Source organism: Girardinichthys multiradiatus, chromosome 11 (assembly GCF_021462225.1).
Source record: "Girardinichthys multiradiatus isolate DD_20200921_A chromosome 11, DD_fGirMul_XY1, whole genome shotgun sequence".
NCBI lineage: Eukaryota > Metazoa > Chordata > Actinopteri > Cyprinodontiformes > Goodeidae > Girardinichthys > Girardinichthys multiradiatus.
Genome location: NC_061804.1, coordinates 1,761,395 through 1,779,444, shown reverse-complemented (window position 1 = coordinate 1,779,444; position 18,050 = coordinate 1,761,395). Strand labels below are relative to the sequence as shown.

The 18,050-nt window shown below is 41.3% G+C and overlaps 1 protein-coding gene and 1 long non-coding RNA gene across 2 annotated transcripts; one reads left to right on the top strand and one right to left on the bottom strand.

The window, feature by feature from the left end:
• Positions 1-74: 74 nt before the first annotated feature.
• Positions 75-2,158, bottom strand: LOC124876003. The gene is made up of 3 exons (XR_007040188.1): positions 1,876-2,158; positions 969-1,045; positions 75-838 (listed from the first exon to the last, which is right to left on the bottom strand). It is a non-coding gene; the product is annotated as an uncharacterized LOC124876003 (long non-coding RNA).
• A 319-nt stretch (positions 2,159-2,477) lies between these two features.
• On the top strand, positions 2,478-14,197 carry fam53c (family with sequence similarity 53 member C). Its single transcript, XM_047378457.1, has 5 exons — positions 2,478-2,827; positions 5,489-5,823; positions 5,940-5,997; positions 7,292-8,286; positions 11,057-14,197. Exons 3-5 carry the CDS (start codon positions 5,991-5,993, stop codon positions 11,333-11,335), a joined length of 1,281 nt encoding a protein of 426 aa, XP_047234413.1. The 5' UTR covers positions 2,478-2,827; positions 5,489-5,823; positions 5,940-5,990; the 3' UTR covers positions 11,336-14,197.
• Positions 14,198-18,050: the final 3,853 nt, after the last annotated feature.

Sequence of the window (18,050 nt, the reverse complement as noted above, 5' to 3'; positions counted from 1 at the left end):
GGTTTTTATGTTTCCCTGAATTTCTGAGTTTGCTCAAACCACTGGAAGTTGATCCCAGGTTCTTTGCTTCTGTTTCTACACCTGATTTTGAGAAAAGACCATAGATTAGAAATGTACATGTTCAGATCCTAAAGCTATTTTGTCACTTTATCCTGTGACACGGTGCTTCTTCGTGCTGGAAAATCCTCAGATCATTGCCAGATGGTTTCTGGACTATTTGATAAACGATGCCTACACCATCAGGGTTTATCAGAGAAGATAATTTTTACTTCAGGATGTCCTTGAGGTGGTTTTTTTTTTTTTTTTGGTTAGAGGCTTCATCACTCTCCCTGCTTAAGTCTATGTATCTTACTGCTACCAATGCAAGCTTTGTATTGGTGGCAGTGTGATTGTGAAGGAGAAATGGTCTAGAAATTTGTTAGTCTCTTGGACGTCCTGAAACCTTGTACAGCCAACTCTCTCTGCTTGGAGTTTGATGATCCAGAAAACTGTTCTTTCATCAAGTTTCCTGCATTTGAGGCTGTTTTGATGCAAGGTGAAGTGGTTTCTGATCATGCTGCACAACAATTTAAACCATCGGCACAAAAACCAAACCTACAAAGTTTGTAAAAAATAAATAAATTGTGATTCCACTTCTGGGGAATTCCTGGACTGGTCCCACTGAGAAGATTGAGACCCAGAGCTCATTGATGGGATTATCCCTTCTGGCCTGGGAAGACTACTGGATCCACCAATCTGGAAAGTGTTGCTATGGAGATGGACATCTCGGCTTCCCTGCTGTGGCCTGTAGCATCTGTGGCATCATCTTAGGCAGTTGGGGCTGGACAGACTGATGTTTCTTAGACCAATATGTAGTGGAAACAGGAGCTTTATGAAGATTACTTTGTAATGGTTCTGATTGAAACTGACTTCTGTATTAGTCCATTTTACTGAGCAGTATTAAATTGTATATATAAAAAGCGACTTACTGTATTTTAGTTGGACCTGTCTGATGTGGTCAAGCAGGGTGTATTTTGGTTCCATCTTAAAGCTCCAATTCTAAAACCTGTAAATGTTGGACAATATCGCTGCATCAGTCACAGCTGATATAAGCTATGTTTTAAATACAGTTTCATTCTTTGGGCTAAAATGGACCTCTGTGCTCTAAATGACAGCATTTGATTAATTTCTGACCTGGAAGTCGGAGTGTTTGAACAAATATTAACAGACCCTAAACTTTTACAGGGATCTTATAAGTAGTGCAGAACTGTGAAGTAGAAGAGAAATTACACAAAAACAAATCTGAAAGATGCGTGTGCATTTGTATTCAGCCCTCTGAGACAGAACTCTGTAGAACCACCTCTGGCTGCCGGTCCAGCTGCAGGTCTTTTGGGGGGGTTGTCTCTACCAGCTTTGAACACCTACAGACTGAATGTTTTTGACCCTTCATTCAAAACATTTTTAAGCTCAGTCAGATTGGATGACTAACATCTACAAACATCAGATTTCAAGTCTTCAGATTCTCAGCTGTATTTAGGTCTGTACTTTGACTAGGCCATTCCAACACATGAATCTTCTTTGATCTAAAACATCTCACTGTAGCTCTGGCTGCTAGTTTAGGCTGGTTGTCCTTGAATGTGAACCTCCACCCCAGTCTCAAGAAAAGCATCCCCACAGCATGATACAGCCACCACCATGGATCACTGGTAGTGTGTTCAGGGTGATGTGCAGTGCAGTGTGATCCGATTAGAGCAACTTCTTCCACACGGCTTCTAGTAGGCTGCAAATGGAACTTCTTCAGGCTTTCTTTCAGCAGTTTAACAATCTCTTCATTCTTCCATACAGGCCAGATTTGTGGAGTGTACCACTAATAATTGACATGTGGATGTATTCTACCTGAGCCTTGAGCCTCTGCAGCTCCTCCAGAGTTACCTTGGTCCTCTTGGCTACTTCTCCAATTGATGCTTTCCTTATCCAGCCTGTCAGTTTAGGTGGATGTCCATGTCTTGGTCGGTCTGCAGATGGTCCATCCTCTCTCCATGTTCAGATGATGGATTGAACAAAACTCTGGGAGATGTTCAAAGCTTGTGGTAGAACCTAACCCTGCATTACAACTGAACCAGAACATTCTCCCTGACCTATCTGCTGTGTTCCTTGGTCTCCATGATGCTGGTTCTTTAATGTTCTCCAAAGAACCTGAGGCCAGAAACAGATCAGCTGCATTTAAGACTCAGATTAAATTACGTACAGCTGGAGTCTGTTAACTGATCAGGTGAAGCTGCAGACTGGTGATGGTGGAGGTGTGCAGCTGGAGCTCTGTGATTTCTTCAGGTTTGTCATTTAACCACACAGGCTTTAGAAAGAGACAGCAGAGCTCTTGCTGTAAACAAGCTATTGTCGGCCTGGAAACTACAGCTCCCATCATTCCCTGCGCTGCAACCTTCTTTTTCTTTAGCTGGATTATTTTTTATTTTTGCAGGATTTGTGGCCTGATGTTCGACTGTTTGCGGTCTGCAGAGGGTGGAGACGTAAAATAAGAAAAGAGGAGCAGGTGCTGATGATGAAGCATGAAGCATCGCTCCTCCTCCACCTCCTCCTCTTCATCCTCCTCCTGGCACGTAAATGTTATTTATGAATGCCCGCCGCTCACGGGCGTGTGCGCGCAGGATTTCCATTAATATGTTGGGTAATTAGGGGACATCGGACTGAGATCAGAAACGATCTGAGGGTCGGTACCGGAGCCAAACAGCAGAATCTTTGCTTTGATTCATTTCGGTGCTGCTGCTCTTTAATAATACTGGATCAATACACCGAACACCGGAACCGCCTCGCTTCGACACCACACCAGGTAAGCTGCCGTCAGAACATATGAAGATTGAAAATGACTGTATGTTCGGTTCGGTTGTGGTTCAGATCCATCTGCAGCATCTCCCCCCGCCCCCCTCACACGGGGCTCACAGGCCGGCCTCTCTGAGCCAGCAGCTCCGCAGCGATCATCCAGGCTGGCTGGGATGTAGCAGGCCTGTAACAGATCATCAGCGGAGGATCTCTGCCTCATGTCGGCCGGTTGTTTATTCAATCTGTGCCGCTAACAGGGCCGATAGCTGCCGTTAGCCGCCTGCCCGCCGCCCGGTGGATTCTGTTTACTGCTGTTACCCCCAGTAGCCACCAGTTAACTGCTGTTCCAGTTACCCACTCTGATAGCAACCCTGTTGGTTGCCCTGTTAGACCCCATTACACCCAGCACCTCATTAGTCTTCCCAATCGGCCTCGTATTTACCCCCCCCCCCCCATTAGTACCCTGTAGGTCTCTGTTAGTACCAGTTAACCCTACTTTTAGTGTTACCCCTTTTATTACCCTCTCATACACCCTTTAGCTTTCTTTTAGACCCATCAACCCATCCCACCACCCTCAACGTTGGCCCCTATTTTCCCCCAGTCAGCCATCCTTAGTGGTACCCCTCTCTGTAATCCCAGCACTCCCTTTTTGCCACCCCATTAGTCCTTGTTACCCCTGGTTAACTCCTGTAAATGTTACCATCTCTATTAGCCAACCCAGTTAGACCCTGTTACCCCTCCAACGTTAACCACTCTGTTAGCCTCTTACCTCCAATTAACCCCATTAGTGTTACCTTCTCTGTTTGCCCCTGTTACCCCTCCTTTAGGCACCCCTCCAGCCTTTGTTATCTCTCTCTTACCTATGTAGTTAGCCCTTGTTACCCCTCTTTTAGACAACCTGTTAGACCCTATTATCATTCTTCTACCCACCCCATTAGCCCTGTTAGTGGTACTCTCTCTGCCACTTGTTAATTTTCTTTTTGTCCTATTACCACTACTTTTAATGACCTTGTTAACCCCCGTCAGACCCTTTTAGTGCTACGTTCCCTGTTAGTTTCCCATTAATGCCCTTTTTGGTTGGTACCCCTTCTTTTAAGCTCTCTCTTAGCCACATTAGCCCCAGCACTGTTGCATCCGGCTCTAGGGTCACCATGACATCTGACTCCAGTGGCCCCATAGCTAGCTGTTGCATCTTGCTCCAGTCGCAGCATAGCCTCATTGTGTTTATGGTGGTGCATGTCTTTGTGTTAGCTTTGCATTTTATTCCGCACTAGTTTTGTGTCTCTGTGGTGATTCTATCTGGCAGTTCACGTCTTCCTTGCGGTAGCATTGCTGCTACAATGCTGTATATCTCCCCGGCAACGTCGTACCTCCTTTTGCAGTAATGTCATGTTGGCTGTGGTGACATTGCGGCTTCTCTGCGTTGCTTCGTTTTTAAAGTGCTTTTTGTAACATTCTCCATTTTGTTTGATGGTTTGTTGGCTAAGCAAAGCGTTGATTAGGCTAATCTAATCAGCCTCAATTTTAGTCTAAATTGGTAACATGATGGTGTTGTAAAATGGGCTGGATTAGTGTAATTAGTGGTTGAGAGGAGGCGTAAGTAAGATTGAGCAGTCCACACATCCTTGACCAAGCACGCTTTTCCAAAAAACTCTCTACAATGGCTAGTGGCGCATACTTGTGACATCATTAACCCTTTATGACCTACCATAGAACAAGCTTGCCAGAGCATATTTTTACATTTGTATATGCTGTAGAGCCATTTTTGGAGCATTTCAATTTGTTGTTCATCAATTCAACCCTTTCATCCTAAATTTTTATATTTTGTATATAATAACTCCATATTAACTAAGTAAATTGCTAAAAAGTGCAATTAACCACCAGAAAAATTTAAATCGTTTTTGCACATATTTTCCTAAATACAGAAATATCAGAGCTGTATCTCTCAAAAATTGCAATATTAAAAAGTTGCACAAAACCCTTTCAAACTACAGGAAATTTATTTGGAGTGTGTCCATAACTTCATTTTTGAAATACACAAATTTTTATGAATAGAGACCAAAACAAACATAAAATGTACATTGTGAACAGTTTGAGAAAAGATAATATGTCCATCAAAATAAACCATTTACAGAAGTGTAATTAAATCTCTAAGTGTGCCAGATACCTATGAGCACACATATATGTTCATAAGATCATCTTCAAACAATAAAAAGTGCAAAAAACAATGAAAATTAAAGCGAAAGTGCGAGCGAAGTTTACCGCAAAAAAACTATAACTTCTGGGGGGAAAAAAGACCACTCCTGGGAAAAAACACCCAGGAAATGACCACTTCCGGTTGTTTCGGGCATTGGTGTGAAAGAAAACCATGTGATAGTTCATCCACCAATGTCATCACGCATATTCCGATGTAGGAAGTACACTTTGGTCTAGATTTTAATGTTTGTTTTTGGTGATTTTTTTTACTGGATTTCTGCAACAGTTTCTGACTAGAATATTTAAGTTGAACTCTCCGGTTTCATTTGCAAAAAAAGTATTGTTCTAGCTTATTTGGTCGCAATTCTACAGGCGTTTAAAAACAGGTATGCAAATGGTAACGCCGGCGCTAGTCAGTAGCTCTTAAAGAGATATCACACAATTGCAACTGTTACAGTGTCTTTGTCCTCTCCAGGTGTGTTCCCAGGGCAACAGCTGACTGATGATGCCCTTGTGATAGTAGGTGGGGCTGCATGGGCCTGAGGGGGTAAGGAGGTGGAGTCTCTGCCTTAAGCCCCTCCCCCTCTCCTTCCTGCCACAGACCAAACGGACAGGAAAAAAGACAGTTCTCCCTTCCCTCTTCCTCCTTCCCCTCTCTCCTTCCTGTTCTTACCCCCTCCTGACCCTGCCTCTTCCCCGCCTCTCTCCCCCCTTGTCCTCTGCCACCATGCTGTGGTCTTGCTGCTGGTGGAGAGCCTGAGGAAACAGACTCTGGCAGGCGACCCTGCTCAGCCAGGGGACTACGACTTGGTGAGTGTCACAGCCAGTCTGTCAGTATTACTGTCTGTGAGAAATTAAGTTAAAAGTTGAACATTCTGATCTATGAAGGTGTTTCTGTAAAACCAAAGCTGATGGTTTTCTTTCAGTCCCTGCTGGACCCGAAAACCCTCCCAGAGTGCTGGCCCCCAGATGGCTTGATGCCTGGTGAGTGTTTAAAGTTTTGAAAGCCGCTCTTACTGACATTTATGGTAGTGATCTACTTTTAATCAGTAGCATATTTTTAAGAAAGGCGGGATGTGGCTTTCTCTTTCTGACTGCTGTAGACAAATTTATCCAACCAATTGGGTAATGGATGAAACCTTAATGTCTTTCCCAGTGCTACTGTTATCTTTCCTTTCACTTTTTAGGGTGCTGTTACTTCTGCATAGCAAAAAATATGCTTCTAATGATGGGCAATATAAAATAACTACCCACAAATATTGTTCTGGTTTTTTATGGGTACTGGACATTTTTCCCTGAACTTAACTCTCCGGAACCTTTTGATCCCCTTAGGTGGGTTTCTATTGTGCGGTCTGAAAAAAGTGCCATTTATGTAGATTACATGACCTGACACTGAGCGTGTTCTCCTTCTACTGCACTGTCAAGGCGATCTGGGAACACAGATCCCTCCCTCCATCCCTCCTATGAAATTTAAGACAGTGTCATAGCTGTTTACTTCTAAACCTGAATTAAAATCACTTAAAACTCTTAGGAAGTTTGTATTCATCCACATATCCTTAAAATGTAAAGCCTACGAGATGTCTCCCATAAGGAACGGTACCCACAGCAGAAGGTGCTCCATTTAAACTTAGGATCAGTGAATGATTAAAAATCCTGGGCAGCTGTGATCTCTTCAATCTTTGTCTCAGAATATAAATGCTGAATAATATTTTAAATTTGGTGGTTAAAATCTAACGGCTTTGATGAAGTGTTGCTCTCTCTCCATTTCTGTGAAGACACTAAAAGCAGATGTTTGTGCTTCCTTTAATTTAATATTTTCACTAAGGTTGGCAGATTTTGTTAATGTATTTAAAAGCAAACCCTGTAAAATTTTGTCATATTGAGCATCAGTGGTTAGGTTTAAATATTGTTTACAAGTAAAACTAAAGAATTCCTGATGTGTAATTTGAAGGTAACAGAAAATATGAACTGTAAAACTGTAAAAACTGGGAGATTTATTGTATAAACAAATGCTCACTAGAAGGCTCTGTCTATAGATAAGGATTGATACAAAAAGTCCTAGAAGGACAGTTTTCAGGGTGCTTTTTTACCCACCGTTTCACCTGGCCTTCAGTTCTGCATTGGAAACTACCACAGAAAATGGCCCCTGAAAAGGTTACTGCAGTGGAAACGCACCTCAAGGTGCATATTTTTTTGCTCGTAACTTATTTAGTTTAGAGAATAAATGACAAATATTTGATTTGTTTTTTGTTTTACATGTTCATTTGTGTTTCCACAGAGAGCAGTTACTGGCAGCTCTGCCCTCCCTCTAAGACCAGCCTCCAGGGGGGGTTACTGAGCTCTAGTTTCCCACCCGGCCCTCTGCCTCTGGTTCCCCCCGATGCTCACCTGCAGGAAGGCAGCAACCCCCTGGAGAGGGGCCCCTCTCAGTCTCAGCATCAACGGCCCTTGGTGCCCAGCACCTCAGCATCCGAGCTGTCACTCTCTGGAGCGACAGTGCCCCCTCCAGGTCCTGGACTCCCTCCACCTCCTCCCCCGCCCCCTAAACGGCACTGTCGCTCGCTGTCAGTTCCCGAGGACCTGTCACGCTGTCGCTATACATGGCGTCCCAGTGCCTCTCGGGTCTGGACTCCTGTCAGTCGCCAGCAGTGCCACGGTGGAACTGGTGGAGGGGTGGCAGTGGGAGCAGGGGGTATAGGGATGGCAGTGGTAGGGGGCGGAGCATGTCCTCTCCGTGCTCCTAGCTCATCTTTGAACTCATCGCTACACTCCTCTTCTAGCCCTACCTTCTTCAGCTTAGCGCTGTCTCCTGACTCCCCGCTGCCATGGAGCTTCCCCTGGGACCCCAGCGAGGCAGCGGCAGGGGGCGGAGCCTGCTGCTGCTTCTTCCCCTCCCCCTCTTCCTGCTCGTCTTCACCCTCCCCCCTGCATCCGCCTCCCCCTCCTCAGAGGCGTTTCTCCCTCTCACCGGTGCTCATCAGAGACTCAGCGGCCTCAACCTTCCTTCCTCCACCTCCCATTCCAAGCCAGGTGGCGGCGCCTCCACTGGGCTGTGTCACTACTGCTGGAGCAGCTGCAGGGGGGCCGGTACCCCCCTCCCCCTCTTCCGCCTGCAGCACGCCATCTTCTCTCCGGCGCAGCCTCCCGCCGCAACTGCCGCGCTGCCACTCTCAGCCCTGTGATCTGTTACTGCTTAAACCGGGTCTGAAGAGGCGCCGGGACCCAGACCGACCCTGCGCCCGACCTGTCCTCGACTTCACTAAGATGACGCAGGTACTGGATTTGTTTGTTTGTAGGCCGCAGTTTAATTGGATTAATATCAACAGTTCACGTTAGTTATTTTGCTTTTTATATGATGTTTTTTTTTTCCTGTTTTTGTTCATCGATGATTGATGTTGGCATTTAGAAGGACAGTTCTGTTGTAATGTCCGGATTGGGTTTTTATTCTTTATACAGTGATTAGAAAACATTTAGTTCAAGTACAGATTTCTTCTGTTTTCATTTATTTTGTTTTACTTCTTTGGGAGCCATTCATAGTTAGACTTGCTGGTGTTGTCTGGATCGCTGTCCTGCTGCAGAACCCAAATGTGCTTGAACACAACATTCGTCTTCAAGATTTTCTACTCTAGAGCAGAATTTATGGTTCCATTAATTTCATTAAGTCATTCAGGTCCTGAAGCAGCAAAGCAGCCACAGACTATACTACAACCACCATGTTTGACTGTTTGTGGGACCTTCCAATAAGGTCCACTTTTGTTTAGTGAGTTCACATTCCAACATGCTTTTAGGTAAATGTGAGGCAGACCTCTGTGTTCTTTTGGGTCGGCAGTGGTTCTGGCCTTGGTACTCTACCATTTAGGCCATTTTTGCGCAGTCTCTCTTTCTTATTATTGAATCATTGACTCTCACCTTAATTGTGGCATTGAGGCCTGTAGAGCTTCAGATGTTCTTAGTTCTTTTCTGACCTCTTGGGTGAGTTTCAATGCTTTCTTGGAGTAATTATGGTAGGAGAGCCACTCCTGAAAAAGTTCATCCACTGTTCGTTGTTCTCTCGAGTCCCACAGCCTGAGAAATATTTTTGTAACCCGTTTGGACTGATCAAGGTCAGCTTTTTATCTGTTTTTGATTTTTCCCTAGATCTGTGTAGGATGTGTTTGTTGTTTAGATCTTTTAACCTACTCTGTGTTATTATTTGGGCGATAATCCCTGTCTAGTAGTAATCAGGCCTGGATTTGGCTTGTGATATTAATCTCAGCTGTCCAAAAAATTTGCTTGATTACATCCATTGGTGATTCTCAGCCTTCCAGAGCATCACAATCTTAAGAAGGTAACTCAGTTTCTTCTCATATTTCATATAAACTGAAGACACAAAACAGCAACAACACTAAAGGATGGCTGAATACTGAATTGCCAGTTTATGGGGTCAAGACTTTGGAATTTTGCATTATTTGCTGGTATTTCAGCTTTTAACTTTGTTCTCTCTTTTCTCTTCCTAGAAGCTACACCTGGCCTGACTCCGTGTCTACCTGTGACACCTTTCTGGAGAGGGGAATCCTCCAAGCTTCTGCTGGCAACAACTTAATGCTCACCTTCTACAGATGATCCACATGGCCCTGTCTTTTAGTGTTTAACCCTTTCTCTCTCCTAGACATGGTTACTGACTGAGCTTCTACTGTGACTAACTCTATGTTCTCTCTTTCAGACTCTAACCTTGAAAACTGGCTCAAAGTTTATCTGTTCTTTCTTTCTAGATGAAACGACTAAAGGAACTACATCCATTAACATTTACTTTTCCTTCCCATAGAAAGTACTCCTGGATCAGTGCTTCTTTGTTCTCTTTGTGTCTCTGCTCTGTTCTCTCAAACCTCCAGTCGGTCGTGGCAGATGGCCGCTCACACTGAGCCTGGTTCTGGTTCTGCTGGAGGTTTCTTCCTGTTAAAAGGGAGTTTTTCCTCTCCACTGTCGCTACATGCATGCTCAGTATGAGGGATTGCTGCAAAGTCAACGCCAGTGACTGTCCACTGTCTCTACATGCTCATCCAGGAGGAGTGAATGCTGCAAGTCACTGACTGGATGCAATCTGCTGGGTTTCCTTAGATAGAAAAACTTTTTATCCAATTTGAATAAATAACTGAATCTGACTGAACTATTCAATTGTTACGATTAATTGGAATGTATGAACCTGACTGTTGTGAAGAGCCTTGAGACAACATGTGTTGTGAATTGGCGCTATATAAATAAAACTGAATTGAATTGAATTGAATTCATCTACACCTCAAGGACAAGAAGTCGCCATTATAAGATAGCAATGTGCACATGTTAGGACATGTGGTTTGAGCAAAAAAATTCAACAGAGGACCTTAGCTCCCACCTTTATAACACCTAAATCCTACAATGCAGCCTCAACTTGTTCTGCAACCATTCACAACTTTTAACCAAAACAAATCACAACAACAATGTTGTCATTGTTGAGAAAATCTTTGGATCATTATGTGAAAACAACCCAAACATTGAGCTGAATGGAGGGGAGGGTCAGTGAATTATGACTTTAACAGCCTCATTAGTGACCTTAGTGGCCCTGTTAATGTGATTGTTGTAATTACAACCTAAAGCTTGTTAGTTTCAATCCAACTGTAGAAGCTTTTTGAAAGAAATGAAATATCTTCAGGAAAAAGTCCAGTTGCCTTCTATTTGAGCACCCTGGTTCAGTTAATCAGTTAATTCATGCTGTAATAAGGAGGCAGTTATATTCTCACACTGGACGGGGTTGGTTGGACTCGCTGTTCTTCATTAATAACAGAAATCCTTATTCAAAAACTGCATTTTGTATTTACTTAGGTAATTAATTTGTAAAAATTGGTTTGATCTGAAATCATTTTAATGTGATGCATGGTGCATTTCTCAGCTCCTCTTTAACTCTAGATCTTACTTTAAAGATTGCTTCATTGAACTGGAAAAACATGAAAACCGGATCAGGACTTTAGCTCACTTATGGACTTTTGTGGCTCTCTTCCCCTGTTGACCACCTCCTCTGTCCCTACAGACGCGCAGCATCGACCCACAGTGCCTGGAGCGCGGTGGCGGAAGGTTAGCCTGTGGTGGTGATGTTTGCATGGGCATGGAGGCCTTCATGGGCGACTTTCGGGGCTCCTGCTCGCCAGCTGAGTGCCTTGGCAGGACCAGCATTGGGCCCCTAAGCGAGAGCGACGAGGAATGCCGCGAAGATGAAGAGGAGGATGCTGAAGAGCGCGAGGCAGCACAGCAGGCGGTGTTTGAGAGGGATTGTACAGAACTGGATTTAAACTTGATAGAAGAAAACTGACCTGTCTGTAAAAGACGACTGTTCTCTGTTTCTGTTTTCTAATTGAGTTTTATTTTGAAATGACCCGACTCCAGCTCTTTTTCCTGTCCCACCATCTTCTAAACACTCGGTGACTCCTCCCCACCAATCAGCAGAGCTCTCAGGAACGACATCTTCTCCCATTTGGACGAGCTGATTACTGACAACAGTGATGATGTGACTGTTGGCGTTAAAGACTGCAGCTGCACCTGGAGGCTCCGGTTCGTGTCATTCAGACAGGTACGAGCTGCGGTCCAGGTATCTTCCGACCTGCAGAAAAATGTCTGACAAGGCATACACCATGCCGCAGCAGCCGGCCCAAAACAGCATCACCACGCCTGCTGGACAGTCCTGAGCCATCACAGAAACCAAAACACGGTCCAAACGAGCATGTCCATAACTGCATCCAAACCTTCTAAAGCCACCAGAGAGAAACACATTCGGACTAAAACATAATATTTGAACTGATCTGAAAAGAAAATTCTTGTTAACAAAGCTTTGACATTGTCAGGCAGAGACCAGACTAATCATTTACAGGTAACTTCAGGATGCAAGATGAAGTTTGGTTCTAGTGTCCAAAGTCCAAAATAATCTTTATGCCAAAGATGAAATAAAAAATGTAATACATAAAAAAATATAAAAAATTAGATGAGTTCACATTTGGATTAGAGATAAATGGTTTTGCATCAGATGACAATAAACAAGAGCCTTAAAAATAAGTCTGAAAATGTTTGAAAAATGTTTCAAATGTAATCATGAGGGTCTTTGAGTGATGAAAAACAGCAGATCACAGTATTTAAATTATTTATCCAAAAACATAATTAAATGATTCACAGTTCAGTTTCAGTTCCTCATCTGCCCAGCTGCACCTGCTGCTGTCATGTGACCTGGTCGTGGTGATGTGTTCAGGGTCGCTGCGCTTCTGCGGTGGTGTCCTGTCGGTCAAACTGAGGGCAAAAAGCCACTGATGCTGTTGTTCACCCGAGTGTTTGCACATTCCTGTTGTACACAACTGTCAAGAACTACCAGTGTGTGTGTGTGTCTGTGGGGGCTGTGACATCACACCCTGCTGGTCATGTGACTTGTGCTTAGATTGAATCCATGTTTAATCTACGAACAGTGGGGAAAAAAATGCTTTCACATAGTTTTGCGAAGTTTCTTCTAAAAACAAAACAGAACAGTTCATGTTTTAAATTAAAATCTTTTAGTCATCATGACTGAAGGCTTGTATTTAAAAGAATATGAAACTGCTCTAATGAAGTTGAGAAGTTAATTTTTGTTTAGCAAGGCTCATTTTCCAGTTTTAGCTTGTGCAATCATTCTGCATTGTGTGGATCCCAGCAAAAAGAATTAAAAAAATTATGGAAATAAAATCTAATTACAAACTGACAACTTGGGTTTCAAAGCGTAAAACAAAAAGATTTAAGATTGCAATAAAATGCAAAGCAGAACCATAAATCAGGTAAAACCGGTACAAAAATACTTCTGGGATTGAAATGCATGTGTAGAGTTTTTAACTTCACAGGAAAATTTGTTTTCTTAGTTATGGATTCAGAAGAGCAGATATAAAAATCCCTCAAGTCCTCAGTCATAAGGGGTTAAGAGAATATTATTGGAGTTTTACTTATTTTGTGAAAGTCTGCATTGATAATTGTTGAAACAAAATAATTTTGATGAAAGCTATAATTTTTTCATTGCCTGATCCAGCAGTTCCCCAAGCTGGGGATTGGGATCCAACTTAAAGACTCAAACTACAAAGTGTGTTGATAAATCAAACAAACTAAAAATATTTAGCACAAATAACCTATTTAAGCCATAAATGCAACAGCAAATTAAAATAGTTTTTACAAACAGATAAAGCTGTATAATGGCTGTCGATGCCGTTTGTGTTTTCACTGCTCCCCTGTTTAATTGACTTGGTAAGAATGCATGTGAACCCAAGCAATAGTTGGGACTATAAGTCACTTCTACTGTTCGTTTGTGAGTTAGAAGCTGTAAAGTTTGGGAACCAATGGTCTAAACAGTGACATGGATTAAGTCCTACGTTAGTATTGAGGGGATTTGGTGTAAAATGTAATTGATGTTTGTTTAGTCCATTTTTTATTTGCTAGTAAAGAAGTAACACCAGTTGCTGCCAATATTCAACATTACATATTTTTTGTTGTTGTAATTTGATTATTCTTTGTTTTTTTAGGCCAGTTTTGGGGTCTCAGTTACAAGCATAAAACAAGTTTGCCTTTTAAGTCTGTTGCATGTTGCTGAATGAAGGATCTTCCATTACTGCTAAATGATCTGCTAACAACTATGTCAGGACTGAACTGTGATTGGTTAACTTGACCAAACCATTAAATCTGGATTCAATCTCAGCACTAAGAAGTCGCAGAAACAGCAAATTGGACTCTATTCAAACTAAACACACATTAAGCATCTAAACATTTTAGTTTGACTGGTTGTTTGAGCTGATGACTTTTTTGCTGATTGTTTCACATCTTGTGAGGTTTCAGATTGATTAACGTTGCTTTTACCTTTTACAGGCAGATAATCCAATCCAGTTGCTGTTTAGCAGCTTTTCTTTTAGCTTTGAAGCATAAAAAAGGAATCAGGATATTCTTTCCCTTTTGGGTCGTTGATTAATTAAAAACAATACAACAATAACAATGATTTTTGATAAATGACTGAGAATGATGTATTTCTGCATCTCAGATTGGGAAATTCCCCTAAATGCATCAAAACACGATTTTATAACATTTTCAACCAGAAGCTGTTTGAAGGCTGGTTGGTGTATTATCTGCATTCTGCTGTGGCTACTTTACTGTTAAACCTTTATAAATAATTTAAACCTAACATTCGTTATGTGTCTTTGTTTTGCGGAGCAGCTCTGCCCTTCAAGGGTTCAATACAGCAGTTATAAATTGGATTAAACCTCAGAATATAGTCTGACCATTTCATGACGATGTACTGCAAAAGGAAAATAAACTAGCTTACCTGCTATAGCTAATTTGCAAACTATTAACAGTTGTATTTTGGTTTTAGGGGATACATTTAAGGTTTCAAAATTGATTATTTGTGATTATTTCCTTGGCATCAATAAGTTAATTTTTGCTGAAAGCAGCATTTGGTTAATTGACTTAGTTTCGGTGTTATATAAATAATTTTTCCTTAAATTATTGCAAACCTGGTCGATATTTTTTATTGGTGCATATTTTTTCTATTGTTAAAAACATCTTTTTATACCAGTGGAAACAGTGATAACCTACTTGCGTAAGAAAACATTTTTGATGTGCAGTTACTGTTGTCTGCCTTTGTGGGGCAGTGTTGCTACCTGGATGCCTGTCGGTATTTATTTCTGAGGATAAAATGTAGAGTGTCATTGTGTGAACTCGTAAATATTTTGTTTAATCTGTCACAGTCTGCTGTTGACTTATAATTTCAGATGCTTAAAGGAACAGTTCAATGTTTTGGGAACAATTTTAAATGATCATCCTCATGTTTTTGGCTAAGATTTGTACAATGGAGTTGAGATCCAGTCTGCAATGCTGGAAGGGTATTCCTGAACTTTGGCAAATGAGTTATCATGCAGCATCCATATAATTTAATCCAAAATCATAACATAATGAACGAAATCATCTCAACCCTAGACCTCTCTCTACATCTGATATTATTGAATAATATTGGACCCTTTTAGGTGTAGTTTAGCTGAGAATGGTCTTGTATCAGAAACTGAGTCGGAAACGTTTTTGGAGAGCTAGAGAACAGCCGTGTCTGCTTCCTATATAACTCCCACATTTACATCTTGTAATGACTTTTTATTTGCCATACATAATAATTTGACCTTAGGGTATCAGTACAGAATTCAACCTTTTTGCTAATTCGTGTTAGCAAAACTGAAGGCAAAAATACCAACACATTCATTAATGCAAAAACGTGATCGGTCGAGTTGATGTTTTTTAATGCGCGTCAGGAGAACTGAAATTAAGTTACTTTAAAGGCTGTTTATCCAATGTGACTAGCACTGGCACAAATCTTAAGAATATTTAGAAAAATTTTAAACTACTCTTTTAAGATCATGTTGCATTAAAATTAAATCTGTATTTTCCTGTAAAATATAAAATTGTAAATGTTATGGCAGCATAATATAGTTTTACCTGAATGTAAAAGTAATTCAAAAGTGGAAATGCATATTTACAGGGAGAAGTTTCCACATGTTATATTTATATGCTGTAACTGAGATGCTAACACACAAACACTGAAGTAAAACCCAAAACACATAAATTTTACAAGGCTGTGTAATGTGCAAACCAGCAAGCAATCCCCATAACAGTGTCATGGATAGTCCCTGGAAGACAGGTGCAGAGATGGTGTCCCTGTAGTACACAGTCCTTGTTCGACAGGTAGAGGAGAGCTTATGGTCCTTATAAAACACAGAAATATGAAGGGTCCCTGTAAGACACATTTTCAAACATCAGGGGACCTTTTTTTTAAATGTTTAAGGTAGCCTCCCTTTTTCTTAGTTTTTTTTTCACTGTGGGGATTGTAGAAAGATGTTAAAATAAATTGAATTAATTACCTGAGTAACTCTTTATTATTTTAATTATTATTCTTTGTAGCAATGACAGAAAATTGATTTATCTATGGTTTTATTAAAAAAGCGGGTTATTCTGTGGCTACTGTTAAAATATTTGTTTAGATATTCAGATTTATTTCTATGTTCACTTATGATTACACCTCAAAACAGTTTTTTAATTCATTATTTTCAAAACCCAACTGGATGGTGAAACTGGCTACCTTTTTAGTGTCTCTTTAGCATATGTTGTACATTATCCATCATATATTTACTCCTAATTCTCTTTTAGTCACTCAACTGAAAACTTTGTGTTAAACACACGACAGTCACTTCACATATTAAGCAGTTGCACATGTCTTACTGTGCAAATTGTATAAATTTGTCATAGTGACCCATGTTACACAGAAAGATTGTATGTCAGGCTGTAAAATTTCTCACCTCAGCAGAATTGGATTAAAACATGCTACAGACGGATACTCGGCTATAGTGCTATTTTGAAGGGGCAAAAACAAAGATGGGTCCTTTATAACTGTTCTGTAGTTAAAGAAGGTGGTCCAAAAACATCTTTAGTCCCCATAACACAGAAAGCCATAAACAATCTGTTGTACCACTCTCAGCTTATCAGGTATCATTTATAACAAATTCCTTTAAGTCTGCCAACAAGCATTGTACAGCTAAAAACTGCTGTTACTAATGACCTATTTTAAGGTTTATCTGAAAGAAGTTAAATAAGTTACATGAGTACAGCCTGGCTGTCTTCAGGTAAATTTTATCATCGGTGGTCGGTTCTGCTTCAGTTTTTTGAGTCCGTTTGCAGTTGACCATTTGCTGTCCACTTTTTTGTGACGGCTCTGAAAAAACTTCCGCCTTGAAAAATGCCTTGTATACTCTTGGGGCAGAGTTACCATAAGCTTTGGTGAGGAGGACTGGTATTGTTCACAAAACAAACCGACCCAGTTTCTATCCATTTTCTATACCCTGGTGCCCATCTCCAGCAGTCTATGGGCGATAGGCCAGGTACACCCTGGACAGGTTGACAGTCCATTGCAGGGCAACACAGACACACAAGACAAACAACCATGCACACACCCATTCACACCTAAGGACAATTTAGAGAGACCATTTAAACTAACAGTCGAGTTTTTGGACTGTGGGAGGAAGCCGGAGTACCCGGAGAGAACCCACGTATGCAAACTCCATGCAGAAAGATCCCCGGCTGGGAGTCGAACCAAGGACCTTCTTGCTGCAAGGCAACAGTGCAACGATCTTTACTAAAATATGAAGTCAATTTATTCCAATTATATAAACATCTTTAAGTCAATTATCTATATTAGTTCCCATTTATAAAACAATGCAGTCAAGTTCAGTTTATTATCCTCGATGGTGAAAGCTTGTCTATTCAGGAAAATCAATCAGATTACATCAAGACACTTATTTTACTTCAATCCTTCCTCCTGAACAAGCATATGGTGACAGTGGAAAGAAAAACTCCCTTTTAGGATAGTATCACGTTGATTTTTGTTCTTCTTGAAGTGCTTGACGGCCATCAGTGTTTCTTCCACCACAGTTTGAGTCAAGTACTTGGGTGGTTTAAGTAAAACAAGATCACAAGCACAATGTCCCCCTAAATCTGATAACTCCAAAAGTCCTCATTACACATCAACTCAAGGGATCTAACTAAGACAGCGCCTCCAACCCAATATTCCACAAAATACTGCAGCTCAGATGGTCCTCCTTGGGGAAACAGTTTGGCCCAGAGAAGGTCCCTTTAATTTCATGTCTCACATTAGCACAGTAAGCTGCATTCACACTCCTGTCCTCATCCACCGCCTGGTTTGTTTCTGATTAATATCATGCATAGCAAACAGCATAAGCATTAACTAAGCATATTCTTTTATTCTGTAACCACAGCATTTAAAAATAATAAAGGGAAAAGAATAAACCAACAGAACAAAAGGAAATGTGTACTGTAGCTGTTAATTTTTTAGCCCTTCTGTTTTTCATAATCTTTCTAATCTGATGTCTGAACGCAAAAGGGTGTCGACATGAAGACATAGTGGTTGGAAAACGGTGTATTTCCATGAGGATGAGGAGTACTTGTGTATAGAGTTAGCGAAGAGTCTCAGACATCTC